This window comes from Condylura cristata, unplaced genomic scaffold, assembly GCF_000260355.1.
Source record: "Condylura cristata isolate star-nosed mole 26May11 unplaced genomic scaffold, ConCri1.0 scaffold00026, whole genome shotgun sequence".
In the NCBI taxonomy this organism is placed as follows: Eukaryota; Metazoa; Chordata; class Mammalia; order Eulipotyphla; family Talpidae; genus Condylura; species Condylura cristata.
The window spans coordinates 12,611,260-12,632,298 of NW_004567127.1; the positions used below are offsets into that span (position 1 = coordinate 12,611,260).

Below are 21,039 nucleotides of genomic sequence, written 5' to 3' on the forward strand. Positions count from 1 at the left end.
TGCGCCACCAGGGAGGGCCTTGTGTAATCTCTTAATACTTTATACATAACTAACAATTAAAAAACATCCTGTAGGGCCTCTCTGGTGGTGCAAAGGGTTATATCGCAGCACTCTGAAGCTATCTGCAGCCACTGCAGCATGAATTGGATCCCCAGCCAGGAAGCTGACCCACATAAGCACAGCAGACCTCTGCTGATCTGCTTGCCGCTCCCCTCAGCAGTGTATTCCAGTAGATCCACCTGTTCTGTTCCCCACTCTGGTGAATCTGCTCACTCTCACATCTCTGGCCCATACTGCAGTCCTTGTATTCATAAATAAATAAATTTTTTTAAAAGTGCCTAAAAGTAACAACACTGATGCATCTCACAGAGAAACAACAAAAAGCCAGACACAAAACATTCATTATGTATGATTTTATTCATTTAGTATTCAAAACCAGGCAGAGCTAATACACGTTTAGGAAGTTAAGAGTCAGTTGAGGTGAACTGAGAGAAGGGAGTGGGTGTGGACAGGGGGGTCTTACATCCCAGTGAGAATGAATGCAAGAAAGTCACCTTAACCAGCACATGGAGAGGTTACTAAGAAAAAGATATACTTGCAAAGACACAAGTCGGCAAAGGAGCGTTTTTAAAAGGCCATGTATGGTCTTGTGTATTGCCTTTTGGTGGGATTTCAACTTGGTGGAATACTCCATAAACTTAATCCCAAAATGAATATTGATACAGTACAAATACACAATTTGTTAGGGAATATAAAGGTATATTTTTGTGCAGTTTGGTTATAACTTCGATTAATAAATTAACTATTAACTACTTACTGAGGGTTGTAACCACCACCCTCTCTAGTTCTACCAAATGACCAGAGAAATAACTGGATTGAGGTGATATGGAAAAAGTTCTTCCTCTTATTAAAGTGTCCCAGAACCTTTTAAATTATAGAATGACGTAAGGACTAATTTAAACTCAAATGGTCAACACTGAAGGTAGTTTTACAAATATCAAACATTGTTTCTATGCTCTGATACACTTTTGGTCTCTTCTTTACTTCTAGGGTGAACCAGGTGAAGCAGGGAACCCTGGGCCTCCTGGAGAAGCAGGCACAGGTGTAAGTGTGTCTTATTGTCATGAAGGTGTAATGGATTCAGGTGTTTACTTCAGCATACTTGAAACTTGTCACACAACTCCTGCAGTTCAGTTATTTGCTGTCTCTGCCCTGCCCATTACGACTAATCACATCTACAGAGCTTTCTAGTTTAGTATTTTTGCATATCTTCTGTGTATTTTGACTGACATAAGAAAAAGTCGCATTTGCTTAAGTTAGAAGTTAAAAATTGTAAGCTATTTATTGTATAATTAGATTGGTGGACTCTCTACAAAAGAAAGAAACAAAAGCAGCAAGTAAACATTTGTGAATTATATCGTATCATATTATGGCTTAGGTTACTTGCAACCAGATCTTAAATCATCCTCAGAAAACCTTTGGGTTTCCTCCAACACTTTGGAAATGTAGGGAGACATATTTGCCAAACTTGTAGGGATGGCAGCTGTTGATATTTAACTTACTAGAGATCAGGGTGCTGGTTACTATGCACAGGACAGCACCCCCACAGCAAAGAATGCTCCATCCCAGTAGACTGAAATTAAGAAACTCTTAGTTAGCACTCAAAGCTTTTCTTTCTTTTTCTCACATTGTGTAGGGTCCCAAAGGAGAAAGAGGAGAGAAAGGAGAAGCTGGTCCACCCGGTGCTGCTGGACCCCCAGGTGCTAAGGGACCACCAGGTGACGATGGTCCGAAAGGTAACCCGGTGAGTGAACTTGGTCCTTCTAAAATAGCATCTATGTCAGACCATTATGGAACTTGTCATAGAAAGACTGGAACTGGCTACAATTGGTGAAACATAGAAAGATAGGGAACTGGCTACAATTGGTGAAACAGATTTATTATTTTATATATTCCTGGAGATGTCAATGGACCTCATTTTTTAAATGATTTATAATACAAGAAAAATATTCTCATGTAGTTTGCATGATTTTTACCTCTTAACTTTCAGAAAATCATGAATTTATTTTTAAAAAATGTTTATTTCCTGTCTTTTAAATATATCACCCTAGGGTCCGGTGGGTTTTCCTGGAGATCCTGGTCCTCCCGGGGAACCTGGGCCTTCAGTGAGTATCAGGAGAAAATAAGGGAATTATTTTGGTGAAGATATTTCCATGTCTCTATGATTAATTGTGAAAGAAATGTGTTAATTACATTATGTGAATGCAACAAATAGAAAGAAAAAAGAAAACATAAACTGCATTCAAAACTAAACAACAAAATTAATGTAGTTGGAGTCTATTAGAACACTGTTGCATGATTATTCTTTCATTTCAGTTAGTTTCCCAGGCTTTGTTTGGTTGTACAAACTAATTATCTAAGTAGAATTTCAACATTATAGGTTCTTCCTTTTTATCTCAGTCTCTTTTATAATGCATATACTGCCTCAAATTTACTATATTTGTTCATGACAAAAGCATGTATCACCCCTGAATACAAACTACATCCTTTCCTTTTCTTATATTCAGATAAACTATATTTTAAATTTAAGATAGTAGTAACTTCACAAATCTTTGTGAGAGAGATAACACAAATCTTAAAAAGAAAAATATACTTTTTTTATTTGTCCATCTGGTAGTAATTTATTTTGAGAACATGGTAAGATAAGAATATAGTACATTTTGTCCTGATAACAGTCAATTAATAGTGTGAAGTAGCTGAATTCATCTTCTGTTGCCCATTTATAGGGTCAAGATGGTGTTGGTGGTGATAAGGGTGAAGATGGAGATCCTGGCCAGCCGGTAAGCAAGCATACCATTTTTATTCAGTATTTTATTTGTCTTGAGACAGTTTAAAGCAGTAGTAAAATATGATAACCATTCAAAAGCATTGCAATATATGTAATATTTTTCTAAAAGATCATCTGTTATGCTTGAATTCCAGGTCAGAGTCGAAGTTATGAAGTGTTTAAGTGATATAAACAATAATAAAAAATGTAGTTATACCTTACTAATGATTCCATTCTACTATATAAAATTCATCTATCTATCCATTTGTGTTTAAAAAAGTTATTTTAAAAGTACAAATAAGATGGAAGAAAGCCAAATAAATAGCATATCATTAATAGGAAGGACTTCAAACACCTAAATTTATTCAACTTTTTTTCCAATGTGAAGGTATTTTGGCTACATGTTTTTTTTTAGACAAATAATGGAGGACACTTAATTTATGTAGTAGTCAAACTATACTCGTAACACAACACAGTGTGTCTCTAGAGTCTTCCTCACTGAGTGTTTGCAAAGAGATCTAGGCATATTCTGTGTGAAGAAGACTCACAGGTCATATCCCCATGGGATGCATACTCTTTAGCAAAAAAAGTGCTGGTTCTGCACAAGAAGAACTTTTGAGGCAATAATTTAATGATTTTATAAATGTGTGTAATATGAGTAGAATTACTAGGCATATGATTCCATTAAGTGTATGGCTTTTATTGATTGCCAGATAGAAATTAGCACTTTTGAAAAGAACACACTTTAACAGAAGAAGTCTGATTTACTTTTTTCCAATGAAGAAGTTTTCTTATGAATTTACCAGTTCTAACTATAGATACATAGAGGAAATATAAATATCTGAAGTAGGGCTGTTTCCAGAAAAGACAAATGTGGGGAAGAAAGAAGATTGGTTTTAGTGTGGAATTTGAAAAGTGTAATAGGCTATAATAATTTCTTTTAAAGCATTTTTTACATTTTATAGGGTCCTCCTGGTCCATCTGGTGAAGCTGGTCCACCAGGCCCTCCTGGAAAAAGAGTAAGTTGTAAAAATTCCCTATTGAAGCATCTATTCATTATCTACTAAGTGTGGATAATTTTCATAGATATGTATATAAATTTAAATATAAATAAGTTATAAATAACACATAATGATATAACCTTAAAGATAAGGGTGATTTTTAAATTTGTTGGAACGCTGATTAAAACAGAACATTCTGTGTCACAATGAAAGTAGATTCCCACCTCTTAGTACAGAAGTCACAGCTGTTGTAAAAGATCTGGTGGGGTTCCCTGAACATCACCTTAGGGGGTCGGGGCATGACATGTAGCTATGCAGTGGTAGATTGTGTTAATTATGTGTTTTGAAAACCGTTGAATGCTTAAAAAAAATTATAAGTAAGAACAGTCTTGTAGAAATAGAAAAATAGTAAATGTATCAAAGAAGTGGGTAGAAATAAGAAATTAAGATGATGTATTAGCAAAATTTTGAACTTTTTTAGGTCAGTGGTTTCAATGGAGAGCCAAAAAAAAAAAAATAAAAAAACCTGATACATAGAAGTATAAATTAGACATGGCATGAATAAACAAATTATGCTGGAAACTTGAACATCTATATAGAAAAAAAAAACAAAATTGGAACTTTGGGATAAGTTAGAAAAAACTGCTGGACAATAAATGTATGACCTCTAGACATAAATTCTGATCACAATGGGTTTGGCCAGAATGGAAAAGACTGCTATGCCAATTCTATTAAAATTAAAAGTTTTTATTTTAATCTAAAATTTTGAAAAGGAAAGGTCCAGTTAGAAGAGTATTTCAAGAATATAGACCACTTGCAAAGAAAAATATTGAAGTATGTCCATATTAAGAACTTAAAAAGAAAAAAAAATAGCCACAGAAATACTCCACAGACACATGAAAAGATGTGTGTAAAAGTTTGGAGAGGGTGATTTCGAAAGTCTAATAGAGATTCATGTGTAGTTATTGAAAGTTAATAGATATAGCTGCTTTAGAAAACTGTTGTATGTTACCTGGTAAAATTTATCATGAACTTTTCCTATCACCTTGTAATTTCACTCCTAGGTACACACCCTAATTGATAGCTATACAATTCCACCAAGATGCATATGTATATATGTGGATATGTATGTATACATGTATAAAACAATATTCATATCACTGTTTCATAATACAATAACTATAAAAATACTGAGGTAAATCAAGAAACTAATATATTATACAGCGATGAAAGGGAATATGTTGCAGACTTACAAATCAGTATAAGTAAATCTCAAATGCCTGATACTAAGGAGAAAATGTTCATAATATTTTTCCCTACTGTCTCTTATGTCTCCTTGTCCCCTTCCCCCTTGACTTCAAAGCCCTGAGGGTCTACTACTTTTGAAAAGCATTTTGTTACCTAATTGTGTGCTATATAAATGTTCAGTATTTGTTTTTATTATTCTGACTTGACTGCACATTGTTCTCTCAAATTCCCTCTTTTTTACTGAAAATGACTGCATTGCATCTTTTTTATGGCTGAAATATATATATATATATATATATATATATATATATATATATATATATATATATAAAACACTGATCTGGAGAACATACAGAGAACATACATGCATGGGTTTCCTTTCTATAATATGAAAGATAAAATCTGCAATACGTAATGTAGCATTTAGCCACCAGCAGTAGTGAAAAACAACCAATAAAATTAAGGCCACGATTAATCAAAATTTAGGATGACATTCATTTCTGGAAGAAAGAGGGTGGCAATGATTGTGAGGGATGTGTGGGAAGTAATACATTTACAAATTGAGAGAACTAGTAAAATATTTAACTGACTCATTCCCTCTAATATTTTTTTTAGCATTATTTAAATGTCTTTTAGTGGAACTTCTCCCTTTTTGATTTTTGATGAATATTTTTAAATAATCTCATAAAAATTGTGGGGATGTTCTATCCTCTCATTTTAAACAATTTATAAATATGATGAGCTATTTTAATCCACTCCAGTCACTGTAAACAAAATTAGAAAACTCTGTGTCCATGAATTATTAATGACAAGAATAGTGTTCCTGTGCATTGCCTACAAAGCTATTTACATTCATTTTGATACAGCAGAAAAATCAACCTTAGGTCAGCCTGATTGAGCATCATTGTGCAGGCTTTTCTCTTTAAAAATGTGGCATCATTTAAATCTAAAGTGAAAGCTATTTAACATGATGTGTTCAATTGCATCCTATATTAGATTTGGATAAACTGACAGGCTTAATTGACTTTATATGTTTCACGCAATAGTCTGTTTTCATCAGCAGAATAAAGTATAATTTTAATGTTGTGAAAGATTATTCTTGTGTCAACAATACTATTATTAAAACTATTATTTGCTCTGACTTAACACTAACAATTAATGCTTGCACTCTTTTAAATTGAAATCAGCCAAATGAGTTAACTTAGTCAAGAGCTCTTCCTTAGCCTGAAAAATAGGTGGCTTGGCTTAGAAAAATAAAAAAGAAATGCAAATTATTCACTAAGTTTGCTCAGCTTATAATAACCAACACTCTTAACAGCTTACTATCGGCACAAAGAAATCCTGAATATTACTGCATTAGAATCTAACAGAAATGGTTTCAAGGCCTTCTTTTGCTACCTAGAATTATGACTTAGAATAAGTTCATTTAAATCTCAATTTTCTCATTTATAGTGAGTGCACTAATTTTTGCTGAAATGAAGACTGAGTTAAATTAATAAAATTATATTTGAAGCATCATGACCATATCCATATTTATTTGGAGCAGAAGCAGAAGCAATATTTATAGAGGAAATGAACATATAAACAAACTACACAAGTAAAAGGAATATTACATTTATGAGTTGTGTAAAATGAAAGTTGATTAACAACAAATTCATAACAACTTCCAGATAGATTTAGTTTTGTTTATTGTTGAATTTTTCTTTGACAATAAAATGATAAGTCTTTTGTCATACAAGTCTATAAAAATTATATTTTCAAAGGACTCTATTGTGATTCTTTTAAATTGATACATATTTGAATAATTTACATTCAATTTGTATTATTCTTTGGTGCATGTTCATGTAAAGCCATGTATTATAGTGTAAAGGAAGTTCCTATGAGAATAATTGCCCAAAAAAAGGAGAGGAATTAAATTTTTAATAAGTACATATGTTTTGATAAAGTAGATTTGCCAAATAACAGGATTTAGGACAGTTTGCAAAAACTAGTGATTTAATGGAATAAAGGGAGGAAAGTATGTGGGAATTTAAGTGTGCCATAAAGACATGAGGTCACTCTTAAACAGTGGGCAAACATAAACCTCGGTCCATAGGAGTAAAGTACAGGGTCTATTTTGTGAGCTGAAACTCATGGGAAGCATTCTGTCCTCATCAGTCTTTGTTCTGTGAGCAGAGCAATGTCTTTGATGGCATAGTCAACTCAATGTCACCTTAGTGGAAACAATAATACAGTCTCATGAAGTAATTATATGATCTATATGATTTGACAGAATAAAGAACTGCCTTTCCCTGTGTCTCCCTTTAGTCTATTTAGAGCATGTAAATTTCAGTATATATTTTGGGAAAACAAGCATCTCTTCTGTGCTTAGGATTAGAGACAACAGAAAGTAGACCAATTTAACAGTTTTGCTATAACCTTTTTTAAAAAAAAAAAAGATTTATTTATGCATACAGAACTGGGGTACAGGCTAGAGGTGCAGGGACAGTGAGAGGATTCACCCAAGACAGAGTGGGGAACAGAACAGGCAGATTGACGAGGTACACTGCTGAGGGGAGCAGCAGGCGGGTCAGGAGAGGTCTGCCACGCCATGTGGTCACCTCTGGGGCATGGATGGAACTCAAGCTGAAGTGACTTTAGCTTTTTAGTGCTGTGCTTTATCCACTGCACCATGAGGGAGGGCCCGCTATAACCTTTTATAGCAGAATAGTAATGAATAGAAATGTGTTAAAAAATATTACCACTTTTTTCCATGAGTGAATATTACAAATGCATGATCACAGACCTTTCTCATAGAACATTGATCAGAATGTTGTGAATGGCAGTGATACTGAAAAACATTTTAACAATTATTGAACAAGTAAGAAAATTAAGTTGTCGTTTAATATGCATGTAGATTCTTCCCTGCATATGTATGTTAAGGTTAGGGTTAGAATATTATAAAGTTAGTATTGATAAGTCAAGGAATTTCAATACTCAAGTTATTACAGCTGTTTGAAACCAAGTTTAGTTTCATGAACTTTTATTGAAAAAAAATTCTAGAGTTGACTACATTAAACATTACAAATTGAAAAGTCTGTATTTAATTTAATTTTATGAAATACAACATTTTGAAAAGATTGTTGCTAATAAAAACAAAATAACTGATAATATTTATTATACAGAGGAAGCTTTACTACATATGTGCATATATACATATTTATGTATTTGTAGTTTACTTTTGTTAAAATTCTCCAGTGTTTTCAAATTTCCTTTTGTCACTTGCAAGAAAAGCAGTATTTTATTATTTTTTTTACAGTTGATGACTTGCTTTAAAAAAAAAACAGATATTTGTAAATCTGTTGTGAGTGAAATTTAAAGTTCTTGTGTTTAGATGCAATTACTTCAGGTTAAGACCCTATATTTTTATGTCACTAATGTAAGAAAGGACTTTCATAAACTAAGGGAAATTCAGTTATTCAGCTAAATTAAATCATTTCTACTCCTAAATCCATAGTCATTATGGTTGTTTTGGCCACTTTGCATTAGGTTATTCTTTTAAAAATCACACCAAAATATGGGCCCTCCCTGGTGGCGCAGTGGGTTAAAGCACAGCACTGAGAAGCTAAAGCCACTTCCGCATGAGTTTGATCCCCACCTGCCCCGAAGGTGACCGCATGGCGCGGCAGACCTCTCCTGGCCCGCCCGCTGCTGCCCTCAGCAGTGTACTTCGTCGATCTGCCTGTTCTGCTTCCCGCTCTCTCTCTGGTGAATCCTCTCACCCTCCACATCTCTGGCCTGTACCCCAGTTCTGTATGAACAAATAAATAAATCTTTAAAAAAAAAAAATCACACCAAAATAAAGTGTGACTCCTCATTTTACACTAGGAAATATTTGAAGCTCATGCTTCAATATAGAAATCCACTTGCATAAACAGAATGAAATTTAAAAAGGCTCACGTCAACTTCACTGCATATATAATACTAACATATTGTTGCTGCTTCACCACACTGGCTATTCTATGTGTTGTGTATGTGTGTGTAATTTCTTAATTTGGGGTTTTAGCACATGAATATCTAATATAAAAGAAGTGACAGTGATGATATTGAGAACAAATTACTAATGATGTCTTAATTTACTCTCCGAGATAAATGAGTTCACAGAACTCTGTTTGATGAAATACCTGATATTCATTTTAAAAGTGGATTTTAAAGACCTTATTCTCATCAATTAACACCAACCCCCAATTAACACCAACCTCCAACCCCAATATAGTTGATAATTTTTATCCCAATTCACCCTAAAAATTGAAGTAGACAAATGAAAACAAGAAGGTCTAAGAGAAAATGAAATGCCATCTCTTGGAAACCATTAATTTATGTTTTAACCTTCTTTATATCTGAACTTTTACAGAAAATATTAGACATCAGATTGAATCTAAACTCCTGATAATAAAAACAAAAATTCAAATAAGTAATGGGAATAAAATAAGTAGTATAAAATTGACATATTGTATTTTATGGTATCAATTATGTTATGATATATTGTACAGTTTACAGGCCAAATGCACATGCCCTACTTATGTTGAAGTGAAGGTTTACATAAAATGTCACAAACACACTTATCAAGCACTCAGTATAATTAAAAAAAGGAAAAAAAATAGAAATCACACTGATTATATTTTATTTCTACCTTGTAAAATGATTTTATTTCAGTCTCTGAGTATTACATATTATGTTCTTTGCTATGATGTTACAAGGTTTAGAATCATCAAGTATGTATTTATATATGGCTACATAAATGTAAGAAGGAAATTAGAATATCAGATTTCAAGATATAATTCTGCATTATGGGATATTATACAGTATATTTTTAACATACTTTAAATTTTCTATTTAAAACCGTTTTAAGCATAGAATTTATTTTGTTTATAGTGAGAGCATTATCTGGTCTGTCGGTGTTATATCTGGTCTATTGCTGCCAATGAGACCCAAAGGGTGGGCCACTTTGGGTGGGGTATTTGAATAGTTGTTAGTCTATGAGCCAATCACAACGTATTTATTGGTTTTGTTACCTTTTATCACATAAGTAGACACTTTAAATTTTTTAGTGTAGATATTTGTTGTCCTTTGAGTCTTTCGACTCAAAAAGTCTAGACTTTCTATCAAGTAGTACTTGTTGAATTGCATACATTTACTGTGCCAAAATGTAACCATTATTCCTAAAGTACTTGTATTTTTTAAATGCGATAAAATAGAACCAAGAAATTACAAAAAAACACATTGAAAGTGACTTGGTTTTTCCCACTCATTCCATTAGACAATGCTAATTGAATTTAAAAGAACATTTTCCAGCTTTCATTGTTTTCCTTATATCTAATTTCATCTTTTTAATGTCAGTAAAATGAAATTCAGGATTTTAATTGTTTGACTGCATAAATCACAGTTGTAACATTTTCAAACTGTGCCATCTTAGAATGAATTATGCAATGTCAAAGTATTATTGTGTTCACATGATATTTTTAGTATGCAGTTATATCTGGAGAAGGGATTAGTGTCATCAATTGGGGATCTACTATCTACATGGATTTTTCAACAGGCTATGGGGTAGCACCCCAACCCCTGTATGGTTCAAGGGCGAGTTTAGTTAACATTTCTCCATCAATCCATGTAGCTATGCAAGAGTCATACAAATAGTGATCATCCACTTTAATGCTTATGGCTTATTGAGGGTGAAGATTTTTTTACCTGCCATCACTCCAACACTAGTGACTATCCCTATGTCACTTCTTTATGTGAATTACATAGTTCCATCAAGATTCTTAATGTTCTGGTTGACACAGACGAACACATGACTGTGTCCCTGCTTTAAGACCAAGAAAGGAGATCCTCATAAAACACATGCAAAGTGAAATCTAATACACTCAATTCATTTCAAATGGCACAAGATAAATGGCACCTGATTCTTAAAAACACTAATTGTGGCTAAGTTATCAGCAATTCTTTACAAATCCTATCTTTAGTGTTTCCTCACACTGGTACAATGTGATTATCGATGTTCTACCCAATCTGTGCTTCACTTATTTATAATAGTCTTAATGTGCTAATTGGAAATTATATAAAGGGCTTGGCTTTTCCTTATGTTTTAAAAACCATGATTTGTTGGAAATGATTATAATTTAAATTGCCCTCAACTGTAATACTTTTATTCAAAACATATTTTAAATGGAATTTCATGTTTTTAGGGTCCCCCTGGAGCTGCAGGTGCAGAGGGAAGACAAGGAGAAAAAGGTGCCAAGGTAAAATACGCTTTAAAGGAATTATCTTTGAAAACTTCATACATGCATTGACCCTCTCTATCAGTACTTTTAATTAAACAATAAGGTATTTCTTCATTATTAATTGTTTGCATATTTTCTTCTCCAAAAGGGTGAAGCAGGTGCTGAAGGTCCAGCTGGAAAAACTGGCCCAGTTGGCCCTCAGGGACCTGCTGGAAAGCCTGGCCCAGAAGGACTCCGGGGCATCCCTGGCCCTGTGGTAAGTATGTGTCCTAAAAGATGCTTTTTTAAAAAACAGCATTTATTTCTGATGAAAAAAAGTGAATGAGAATTCTATGACAGCATTATAAGTTGTAGTGTGAAATTTTTAAGGGAATTCAATAAATATGGTGTAATAATTATAGTCAGATATTCTTAAAATATTCAAGTGTCTCATCTTGTTAATACATTCATCACAGAATTCTGACTTATAAAGGAAAAATAGAAAATGGAACCCCACAATTTCAAAGATGTGGAATTTTTTTGCATGCATAAAAATATGATACAATTCTTCTGCCACTGGTTTATGTGAATTCTGTCATTCCATCAAGGTGTCTATGTAAATATACTCACATTTAAAAGGCTCAAAATTGCTTATAGTATTTGTAGACATTCTTCATGTGATGGAATGCCCAGGTGATGAGTACTTTCTTTTTTGTAGTTCAAAAATTAAAATAAAGAAAGAACTATGTCTGTTTTTATTAGTAATGCTAACAGTCATAGTACTAATAACATGTTGATCTTCCACAGGGAGAACAAGGTCTTCCTGGAGCTGCCGGTCAAGATGGGCCACCAGGTCCTATGGTGAGTAGCATCCTCTTTTTTTCTTAGAGATATCTGACACCATGTTGTTTCAAAGCAATAAGTCATATCATATTATCTTGTAAATTGGCTTATATTTTGTATGATATGCAAGGCATTATGTTAGACTAAAAAGAGGGAAATAACCCCAACCAATTGGTTATTTGGAAATTATTCCCTTACTCAGAATATCTTTCTTTTCTTATATCCTTGGATAGAAAACTAGATTTCCACTTGAAATTAAATGCCACTAATGGCCCAACAAGTCTTTTTCCAAACATGGATCGTTCCCCAAAATGCAAGCAATTACACTTAGTTTCCTGGCTCTTCATTTAAAAGGAGTAACATTGGCCCAGGCATCCAGTGATTCTTCACTGAATAAATTGTTCTGTTCGTGAATCACACGGGCTGAAAAATAAAGTAGTAAACCCCATTAGTGAGGAAAGATATAATTATGACAATATGGAAGCTTGATCACTGAAATAAACTGTGTTTAAACAACCTGTTTGAGCAGTGCAATAAAGCATGTTGTTGACCAGCATCTGGTCGTAGATGGGGTTTATTATAGGAATCAAGATCACCCTCATGAGAAAATTTCGACAGAAATTGAGCATATAAGTTCTTCTCTTAAATCACATTTACTAGATGATATGTTTGCTTCATAAGCAGATTCTATTTCATGGTAGATATATTTGAATTTAATTGTCTAAATCCAGTTATGTGTAAAAAGGATAAATGAAAACAATAAAAATTTCATACAGCCTTACACAGATGGAATGCATATTGATGCAAATAGTTAAGTTCCTCTGTGTAGCAATTTAAATTTTCAAAAAATGCCTCATATCATAATTGTAGCAATTAGCTTAGAAATATATACATACTCAGAAAATGACCAAAACTAGATCCTCAATTCTAATTACTTGGAAGGACTGTTAGCCATTCCTTTCAGTAAAAATGCCACAAAAATTCCTATGACACACCAAATATCCCCTGTGTGACAGAGATTAATTTTAAACTCACTAAAAGTTACAGATCACTTATTCTCATAGCTGAATAGCAGTTACCCATTTTGAGTGAATTCAAGCAGGAAATGATTAAATCTGTACCTTATTCCATAAGTCTGGCTGAAACAGGATCTCCTTAAATAGGGTAAACTCCTAACTGCACAAAATCAGCAACTGGAAAAAAAAAAATTCTTTGCCTTAATGTCACCTTAAAATTTGCCAGAGATTTTTTTCTTGTTATTTCAGATTTCCCAATAAGTATTTTGACCTTTCTACAGATGAAATAAAAAAACATAATGCTGAAGATTTCCTTTAGCTAATATTAAAAATAAAACCATCAGACACACCACCTGATTCCAGCTTGCAAAAGTTTATGTTTCCAACTCTTAGGTAAATGTGAGTTTATAGTGTGAAGGGATGAATAACCCTTTATGGCAAAAGTGAAATGAAAGGCAACAGAATGGAACAGCAAAGTTTCCTTTCTCTGGTTGCTGTTTATCAGAGTACTTATAATGTGAGGAGAATGTAGCTTCATACAGTTTGTGATATCTCAATTAAGTATACTACTTGATGTTCCCAAGATGATGGTAGGCAAGGAAATCAAATGGACTTTTTTTTTTGACGATTTACTTATTTATTTAGACATAGAGAACTGGGGTACAGGCCAGAGGTGCAGGAGCAGTGAGAGGATTCACCAGATACAGAGTGGGGAGCAAAACAGGCAGATCAATGAAGTAAATTGCTGAGAAGAGCAGCGGGTGAGACGGGAGAGGTCTGCCACATTCACCTCCGGAGCAGGTGGGAATCGAACTCATGTGGAAGTGGCTTTAGCTTCTTAGTGCTGCATTTAACCTGCTGCGCCACCAGGGAGGGCCCTAAGCTACTTGAGTTTTATCAGCAAGAACTAACTCCCCTCAGCTCTAAGGTGTGTTCATTCAGCTCACAGACTCCAGAATTCTGAGGGTGTCCTGGGGCTTGGCAATGCCATCCACGGGTCTCCCCAGGGTGTGGACAGTGACTGCTGCACCTGGGGACTCCTTCCTCTTTAGGCTATGCTCCCACAGACCCTGATGGTGGGAAGCAGAACAGGCAGATTTACTAAAATGCAATGCTGAGGGGAGCAGCAGGTGAGACAGGAGAGGTCTACTGTGCCATATGTGGGTCAGTTCCCTGGCCGGGGGTGGGGATGGAACTGGGATCAGAGTAGTGAGAGAACTGAGATTTAACTCCTAGGCCACCAGGGAGTCCCAGAGTTCTTATTGTTAGTAAAATGACTTAATTTTAAACTACTGAGACAATTGATGGCACTGGTAACACCAAAGAATTTTCAAATGAATAAAATAATGATAAGTGTTTTGAAATACTTTCCTATTCCTAGTGAAAAGGAACTATGACCTCATTCATAAAGTATAAATATAGAAGGCAAATATAATAGAAGGTTGAAAACTCCATATTTGCGTTAATCTCTGTAATTAATTCATGCGATTCACCTGAATACTTCCCACACAATCCATTTGTGGCCATTTTAATTATATATTTGGACCCACCTTCAAGTGGACATTTGCTTTTACCTGTGCATTACTAGAATCATACAGCTTCCTCTTCTAGAAGCAGCTGGTAATTTCCAAATGTGGAAATTAGCTAAATTAACTAAATTAACTCGTAACTAAAAGCCTCCCTGGCCTTCCTTTCCCCTCAGCAGTGTGCTATCTGCCTGTTCTGCTCCCTACTCTGTCTCTGGTGAAGCCTCTCACCCTCCACATCTTTGGCCTCTACCCCAGTTCCATTATGAATAAATAAATAAATCTTTAAAAAAAAGAGTGATAAGATTATATAAAGACATATACTTGTTTTTTTTAATTGGACTGCTAATTTTGAAGTCATCAATAAATAAGTGTTTTTAAACAAAGAATAGTATTGGCTAATATATATTCTTTTCTGCATAGTAAAAATTGATATGATTGAATCATCTTACACTAAGATTTATTTGATTTTTAAAGGTCAAATTAACATCTAGTTTTAGTTTTAAGTTTTTGTTTTGTTTCATAGTCCTTCATTTCAGGAACCTGTTTGTTCTAATGTATCAGTAGCTGAACAATGTTGCATATTTATTTCAAAAAATTTGCCCTTAGATTGTCATACATTTACAAACCAGTAAATAAAAATTTTGATAGCATTATTTTCAAACCATATATGCCTAAATAAGAGGCATATATGGTTCTGTAGAGGTGTACCCCAGTTCTGTATGCATAAATAAATAAATCTTATAAAAAAGAACAAAGCATTTGCTTTTCACCAAATTAAACATATTTCACAAGTTCACATTCTAAATAAAGTAGACTGAGGTTTCTTTAATCTTCAAGTCCTTGGAGCTCTGAGATGCATATCAAAGCAAATATTCTGTAAAGCATAATACTGGAGGGGACAGTGATTGTGCATTCCAGGCAAGAATGGATCATCTGTTTTCCTTTTCACTTTATTACTTATGAATTATATATTTCCCTAGGGTTTTTCAAATTACTGTATCCTAAAGATAAAATAGAAAATACGTTTATTTGGAATAACATTTTGATATGTAGTTGATATTTGTGATATGTTCCAGGTATTAAGGGTTATTATAGCTGCTATCAATTAATAAATTTACCAGTTTCTATTGCCAGCTAATGAAAAGATAGGAAACTGATTTTTCCTGAAAAAGTCCTCTTTATAGTTCATAATTTCTTAAGAAATCATTAGTTAAAAGGAATCATACTTATTTCCTCTTTCTTCATGAATAAAACTTGTAGAAGTGATTTAAAAGGCATAAAACACAAGTAATGTCTAGTATATTTCTCATTAAGCCTGAGCAATTAGAATTCCTACTTTTTTTTCCATTTCAATTCATACTACTAGAATATGATGAGGAAGCTGACAGATGGCTCTGTAGCATATCAGAAATGAATGATACTAATGTACATTTACATTATGCTTCACTATGCACTGATTTTATAGACCTGATTTTTCTTTCATCATCATATTTCTATGACAGTTATTATCAGAAAAATTCACCCCAGTCTTAGGACATATTTTAAAGTAAAATTGTTGATTTCCTTGCAGAAATTTAACAAAGTGGCATGATTGTTTATTTTTGATGAGAGAATATAAACTGAATTAACATAATTTTGTCAGAAAATAATTTTCTCTCCATTAGAGTATTTTAAGAATATTCACATTTTAAACCATACATAATTGCTATGAAAATAATTTTGTCTATTGTTAATTGACTGATAGAAGGAAATTGCCCATTTCCATATCAGTTCTTAAAGAATTTCTGAATCATTCATGAATTAGAACAAATACAAATAAATCTAGTACTAGATCAAAATACTATTGTTACACAAAACTAATTGATACCAACATAATTCTAATTTTCTCCTAATGGTAAGATTTTCAGTTTGAGTAGACTGGAGAAATTAAGAAATGGAAAGTACCCATGTATTCAATCTAATAGTATCCCCATGAGAAAAGAATTATATATCTCTTAATCTTGATTTATAGATGACAAAACTGAAGTTCCCTTTGGCTAGCTGATTTAAATTGTTATTAAGGGAGATTAGCTCCTCTATTCCATCCTAAACCTCTAGATTTCATATTGCATCATGCAGATGGGATCTTATGGTTTACATGGTTTAATTTAATGGTTTAAATTCATAAAAGTTCTTAATGGTTTAAATTCATAAAAAAAATCATGAGTTGGGATTCAAAGTACTCTTTCACACTAAACACTCAAAATGTTTAGGTAGAGGGGGAAAATACTTAAGGTAGCATTTTAAAAATGATAGTAGTAAAGACTCATGCGATAGCTTGGTAAAGTGAAAAGAATTTGCTTTCTAAATGGCAAACTCAAGATCATTATTGAAGTAAATTCAATTCATCTAATAATTCAGACTCATAAAACACTGTATCTTGTCTCTGTGTCTTGAGGCAGACAGTAGTTACCTACATTTGGTAAGATTGTCTTAGCCCTGACTTCATCATGTTCAGTACTGACAAACCATTCTTTAGTTATACTTCTGATAGAACTGATGGCTTTCCTCATTTCACTTATTATAATTTCAGAACAAGGATCTTGTATTTTGTTGCCTTGAAGTTGACGGTGTCTTGATTTTTATATGAAAAAAATTGTTAAGTGACATCAATATTTATATTTCCACGGGCAGCATCAGGACTAATGCTGATTGCTAAAGTCATGCTATGGTTTTCATAAAAATATAATTTAGCATAAAGGGATGGATAGGTTATACTTGGAATATAAATTTATGTCAAATTTCTAAAATAAAGATGATTAAATGAACAATTAAATTACCTTATTATTGAATACACAGATCATTCAGATAAGATCCATTCAGGATATATGTTTTAAAGCACATTTTTTGTGAGTTTATTAGGGAAAATGTTTATCAGAAATCAGTTTATTGTCAGAAGTTTTTGATGTTGTTTAAAACAAATTACTAGAAATATAGTTACCTCTGTTTTTCAGTTTAACATCAAACTATTGGTTAAATAGCTAGCTATATGGTTTGTAAACCTCTTGCATAAAAAAATTCCTGTAATTAAAACTGTTTCTTCTAAACTGAAAAACCATATATGCCACATCCTATTTCTAACTTTGTATTCATTTAAGTTAGTTTAGAATCATAAAAAGTAAATGAGGCCCCTCCCTGGTGGCACAGCAGGTTAAAGCACAGCACTAAGAAGCTAAAGCCACTTCAGCATGAGCTCGATCCCCAGGCACGGAGGTCTCCACATGACATGGCAGACCTCTCCTGACCCGCCCGCTGCTCCCCTCAGCAGTGTACTTTGTCAGTTGGCCTGTTCTGCTCCCTACTGTCTCTGGTGAATCCTCTTACCACCCCTGCACCTCTGCCTGTACCCCAGTTCTGTATGAATAAATAAATCTTCAAAAAAAAGTTAATGAACACTTACCATATTAATATTTTAATGCCCATCATATTACCAATACCAAACTTGTCCTGTTAAAAATTAATACAATTCTCTAATTCATATTTACTGTGGTTATCATTTCTCATTATTTAGGGACCTCCTGGTTTACCTGGTCTCAAAGGCGACCCGGGCTCTAAGGGTGAGAAGGTGAGAACAAAAGAATGTGCTATTGTAATTTTGATGTTCTAATGGTAAAGGCAATAATTTTGGAGATTAAAATCAGTCAAAAGGAAATTCAAAGAATATCTGTCATTCTAAAAATGAAAAGACTTGTGGATCATTAACCCCCTATCACCACCACCGATATGTTTAGAAAAGACAAAGTTTGCAAGTAATTGTAAAAAATGTACCAGAATTCAGTGCTATATATTTTTAATGTCCCTTATATGAACCATATGGTGAAAGCATATGGTTGTACCTAAAATAACTATTCAGAAAATAGATAAAGGGAAAAATTAAATGCCCACTTTTATGATTTTAAGTATAAAAATATAAAATTGAAGCTAGAATATCTTTCAAATATTGATCTTCAAATTGATCTTCCAAAATATATGCTGAGTTGCAAAGAATAATTAAAGATAATAACATTTTTTTTAGAATGGCAGTCATATTTTTGGATTATTTTTAAGTATGCAGATAGTTCTTAATGACTGCAGAGTCTCTGAAGAACAGAAATTATTTCACATAAAATGAGATCTTTATTAAAATAATGATTTTAAATTGCTTGTTTCACCAATATTGCATAAGGTCATTATTGGTCGTAGTTGAGGGAATTCTTTTTCATGAATGAAACACTGGAGATGTTATTTTTAGAAAAACATGTTGCTCCTAAGATTCCCAACTCTTAATAGAAATATCACATAGCAGTAAATAGTTCTGCAGAATTAAGTGGAGGAGCTTCTTAATCATATATTCTATTTACAAAGAGCAATTTTAGAGATTTTTGTCCACATTTTTCACTGTAATGCTTCACAGTTTTAATGCGCAGTTATTTTATGACTTAAACTTAATGAAATGGTTGCCTTTGATACATTGTTAAAATTTCTTTTGTGCACCTTTCTTCTACAGGGACATCCTGGTTTAATTGGGCTAATCGGCCCTCCAGGAGAGCAAGGTGAAAAGGGGGACAGGGGACTCCCTGGAACTCAGGGATCTCCAGGAGCAAAAGGAGATGGGGTGAGTAAGATGCAGGAGATTTCTACTCCTTTCCAGTCATACATGCTCTCCCATGAACATACTTTTCACCTTTAAAGATGACTAACAAATAGTTTAAGAGCATCTTCATTCTAAACTCGGTAAATCCATAATGTTTTCATAATTAAATTTTTTTAACCTTAAAAAAAACCTGAGACAAGTGAGAAATCAAAAATTATAACTCAATGGTTAATTATGCATTTATTGACTCCTGAACACATGCAAATCATTAAATACATAGTGAGGCATGTATTCCTCCAGTCTTCAGAAATACAGCAAAATAAAAACAACAGATGATCTTGCAGAAGTTATTTCTTAGATTCACAATAGAAAAAAATTAGACTTTTCTTACATATTGTTGAACTCCTTACGTTGTACAGTGTGTATTGTCAGTGCAAACTATGAAGTGGAATAGAAGAAATATCTTTAATTTAAATGACTCTCTTTCTAGGGAATTCCAGGTCCTGCTGGTCCCATAGGTCCACCTGGTCCCCCAGGCTTACCAGTAAGTATGGAAACAATAATTTTATAATTTACTTGAAAACATAGAAGAGACACACATTCTTCATGTATTTATCTGTACTTTTTGTCTTGTATTTTATAGGGTCCTCAAGGTCCAAAGGGTAACAAAGGCTCTACTGTAAGTATTTGTCCTTCGGTGATGGCATTTTTTCAGTGAAGGCCACCTGAATGTTGCTCTCTATGTATGTTGTTCTTTTTTTTTTTTCAACAGGGTCCTGCTGGCCAGAAGGGTGATGGTGGTCTTCCCGGACCTCCTGGTCCTCCCGTAAGTGCATGTGCCTGACTACAAGAGTAGTATTCTAACAATTAACATCCTGAGACTATCATTGATTTTGTCTGCATTCATAAAGATGAAAAAAAAACATTCCATTTGAGATCCTGATTGCTTTAAGAATAGCATCATTAAGTAATCAAATATACATGCCAAGTCTTGTCTACTAATTGGTTTTACTCTTTAAATGTAATAATGCCAGAAATAGATAGATGGATAGACAGAGATAATAGTATTTTTATTAGTTTTCAATAAAATTATATGTATTTTTATGTTACATTTTCATGAAACCAACTGATGTATGCTACAAAGCTACATTATAACTCTGAGGATAAAGATTGGAGCACATATAGTAATGATAATAAAGGCAACAATAATAGCTACATTTACAAAAATGCTCACATTTTCCAGGTCTCACACAATTATTAATTGTATATCCATGTGAAAAAACTATAGTTTCTTCTTGGGCTAAACTGCTTCCTACTATATGTATATTAGTTTTCTCAGGCTGTCATAACAAATTCTACACACATGGGGGCTTGGACAACAAAAATATGTTATCTAAGAGGCCTAGAGGCAGAAGTCCTAGGTGAAGGTGTTAGCAGCATTTGGTCCCTTGTAGAACTAAGGGTGGAAAAATTGCTTCAGATTTCACCTTTACCTATATGTAACTGTTTGCTCCTTACATCTCTTCACATGGTCTTCAGTCTATAGATTTCGCTGTGTCCACACGCCAACTTCATATATGGATACCAGCCTTATTGGATTAGGGCCAAATTCATATTAAGTTTACTAATTACGTTTATCGTAATTCATTTCTAAATAAAGTCATATTCTGAGCCACTGGACTATAGGACTTCTACAAGTGAATTTTTTTGGTATACAACTCCAT

At 33.5% G+C, this 21,039-nt stretch overlaps 1 protein-coding gene across 1 annotated transcript in view; it reads left to right on the forward strand.

Annotated features, from left to right (window-relative positions):
* The window catches only part of COL11A1 (collagen, type XI, alpha 1), a 168,838-nt gene that overhangs the window by 137,783 nt on the left and 10,016 nt on the right, over positions 1-21,039 (forward strand). Inside the window, exons 50-62 of the mRNA XM_004689723.2 lie at positions 1,051-1,104; positions 1,697-1,804; positions 2,112-2,165; positions 2,787-2,840; positions 3,793-3,846; positions 11,301-11,354; positions 11,485-11,592; positions 12,123-12,176; positions 18,254-18,307; positions 19,229-19,336; positions 19,806-19,859; positions 19,959-19,994; positions 20,088-20,141. Coding sequence (XP_004689780.1) covers positions 1,051-1,104; positions 1,697-1,804; positions 2,112-2,165; positions 2,787-2,840; positions 3,793-3,846; positions 11,301-11,354; positions 11,485-11,592; positions 12,123-12,176; positions 18,254-18,307; positions 19,229-19,336; positions 19,806-19,859; positions 19,959-19,994; positions 20,088-20,141 — 846 coding nt within the window. The remainder of the gene's footprint in view (positions 1-1,050; positions 1,105-1,696; positions 1,805-2,111; positions 2,166-2,786; positions 2,841-3,792; positions 3,847-11,300; positions 11,355-11,484; positions 11,593-12,122; positions 12,177-18,253; positions 18,308-19,228; positions 19,337-19,805; positions 19,860-19,958; positions 19,995-20,087; positions 20,142-21,039) is intronic.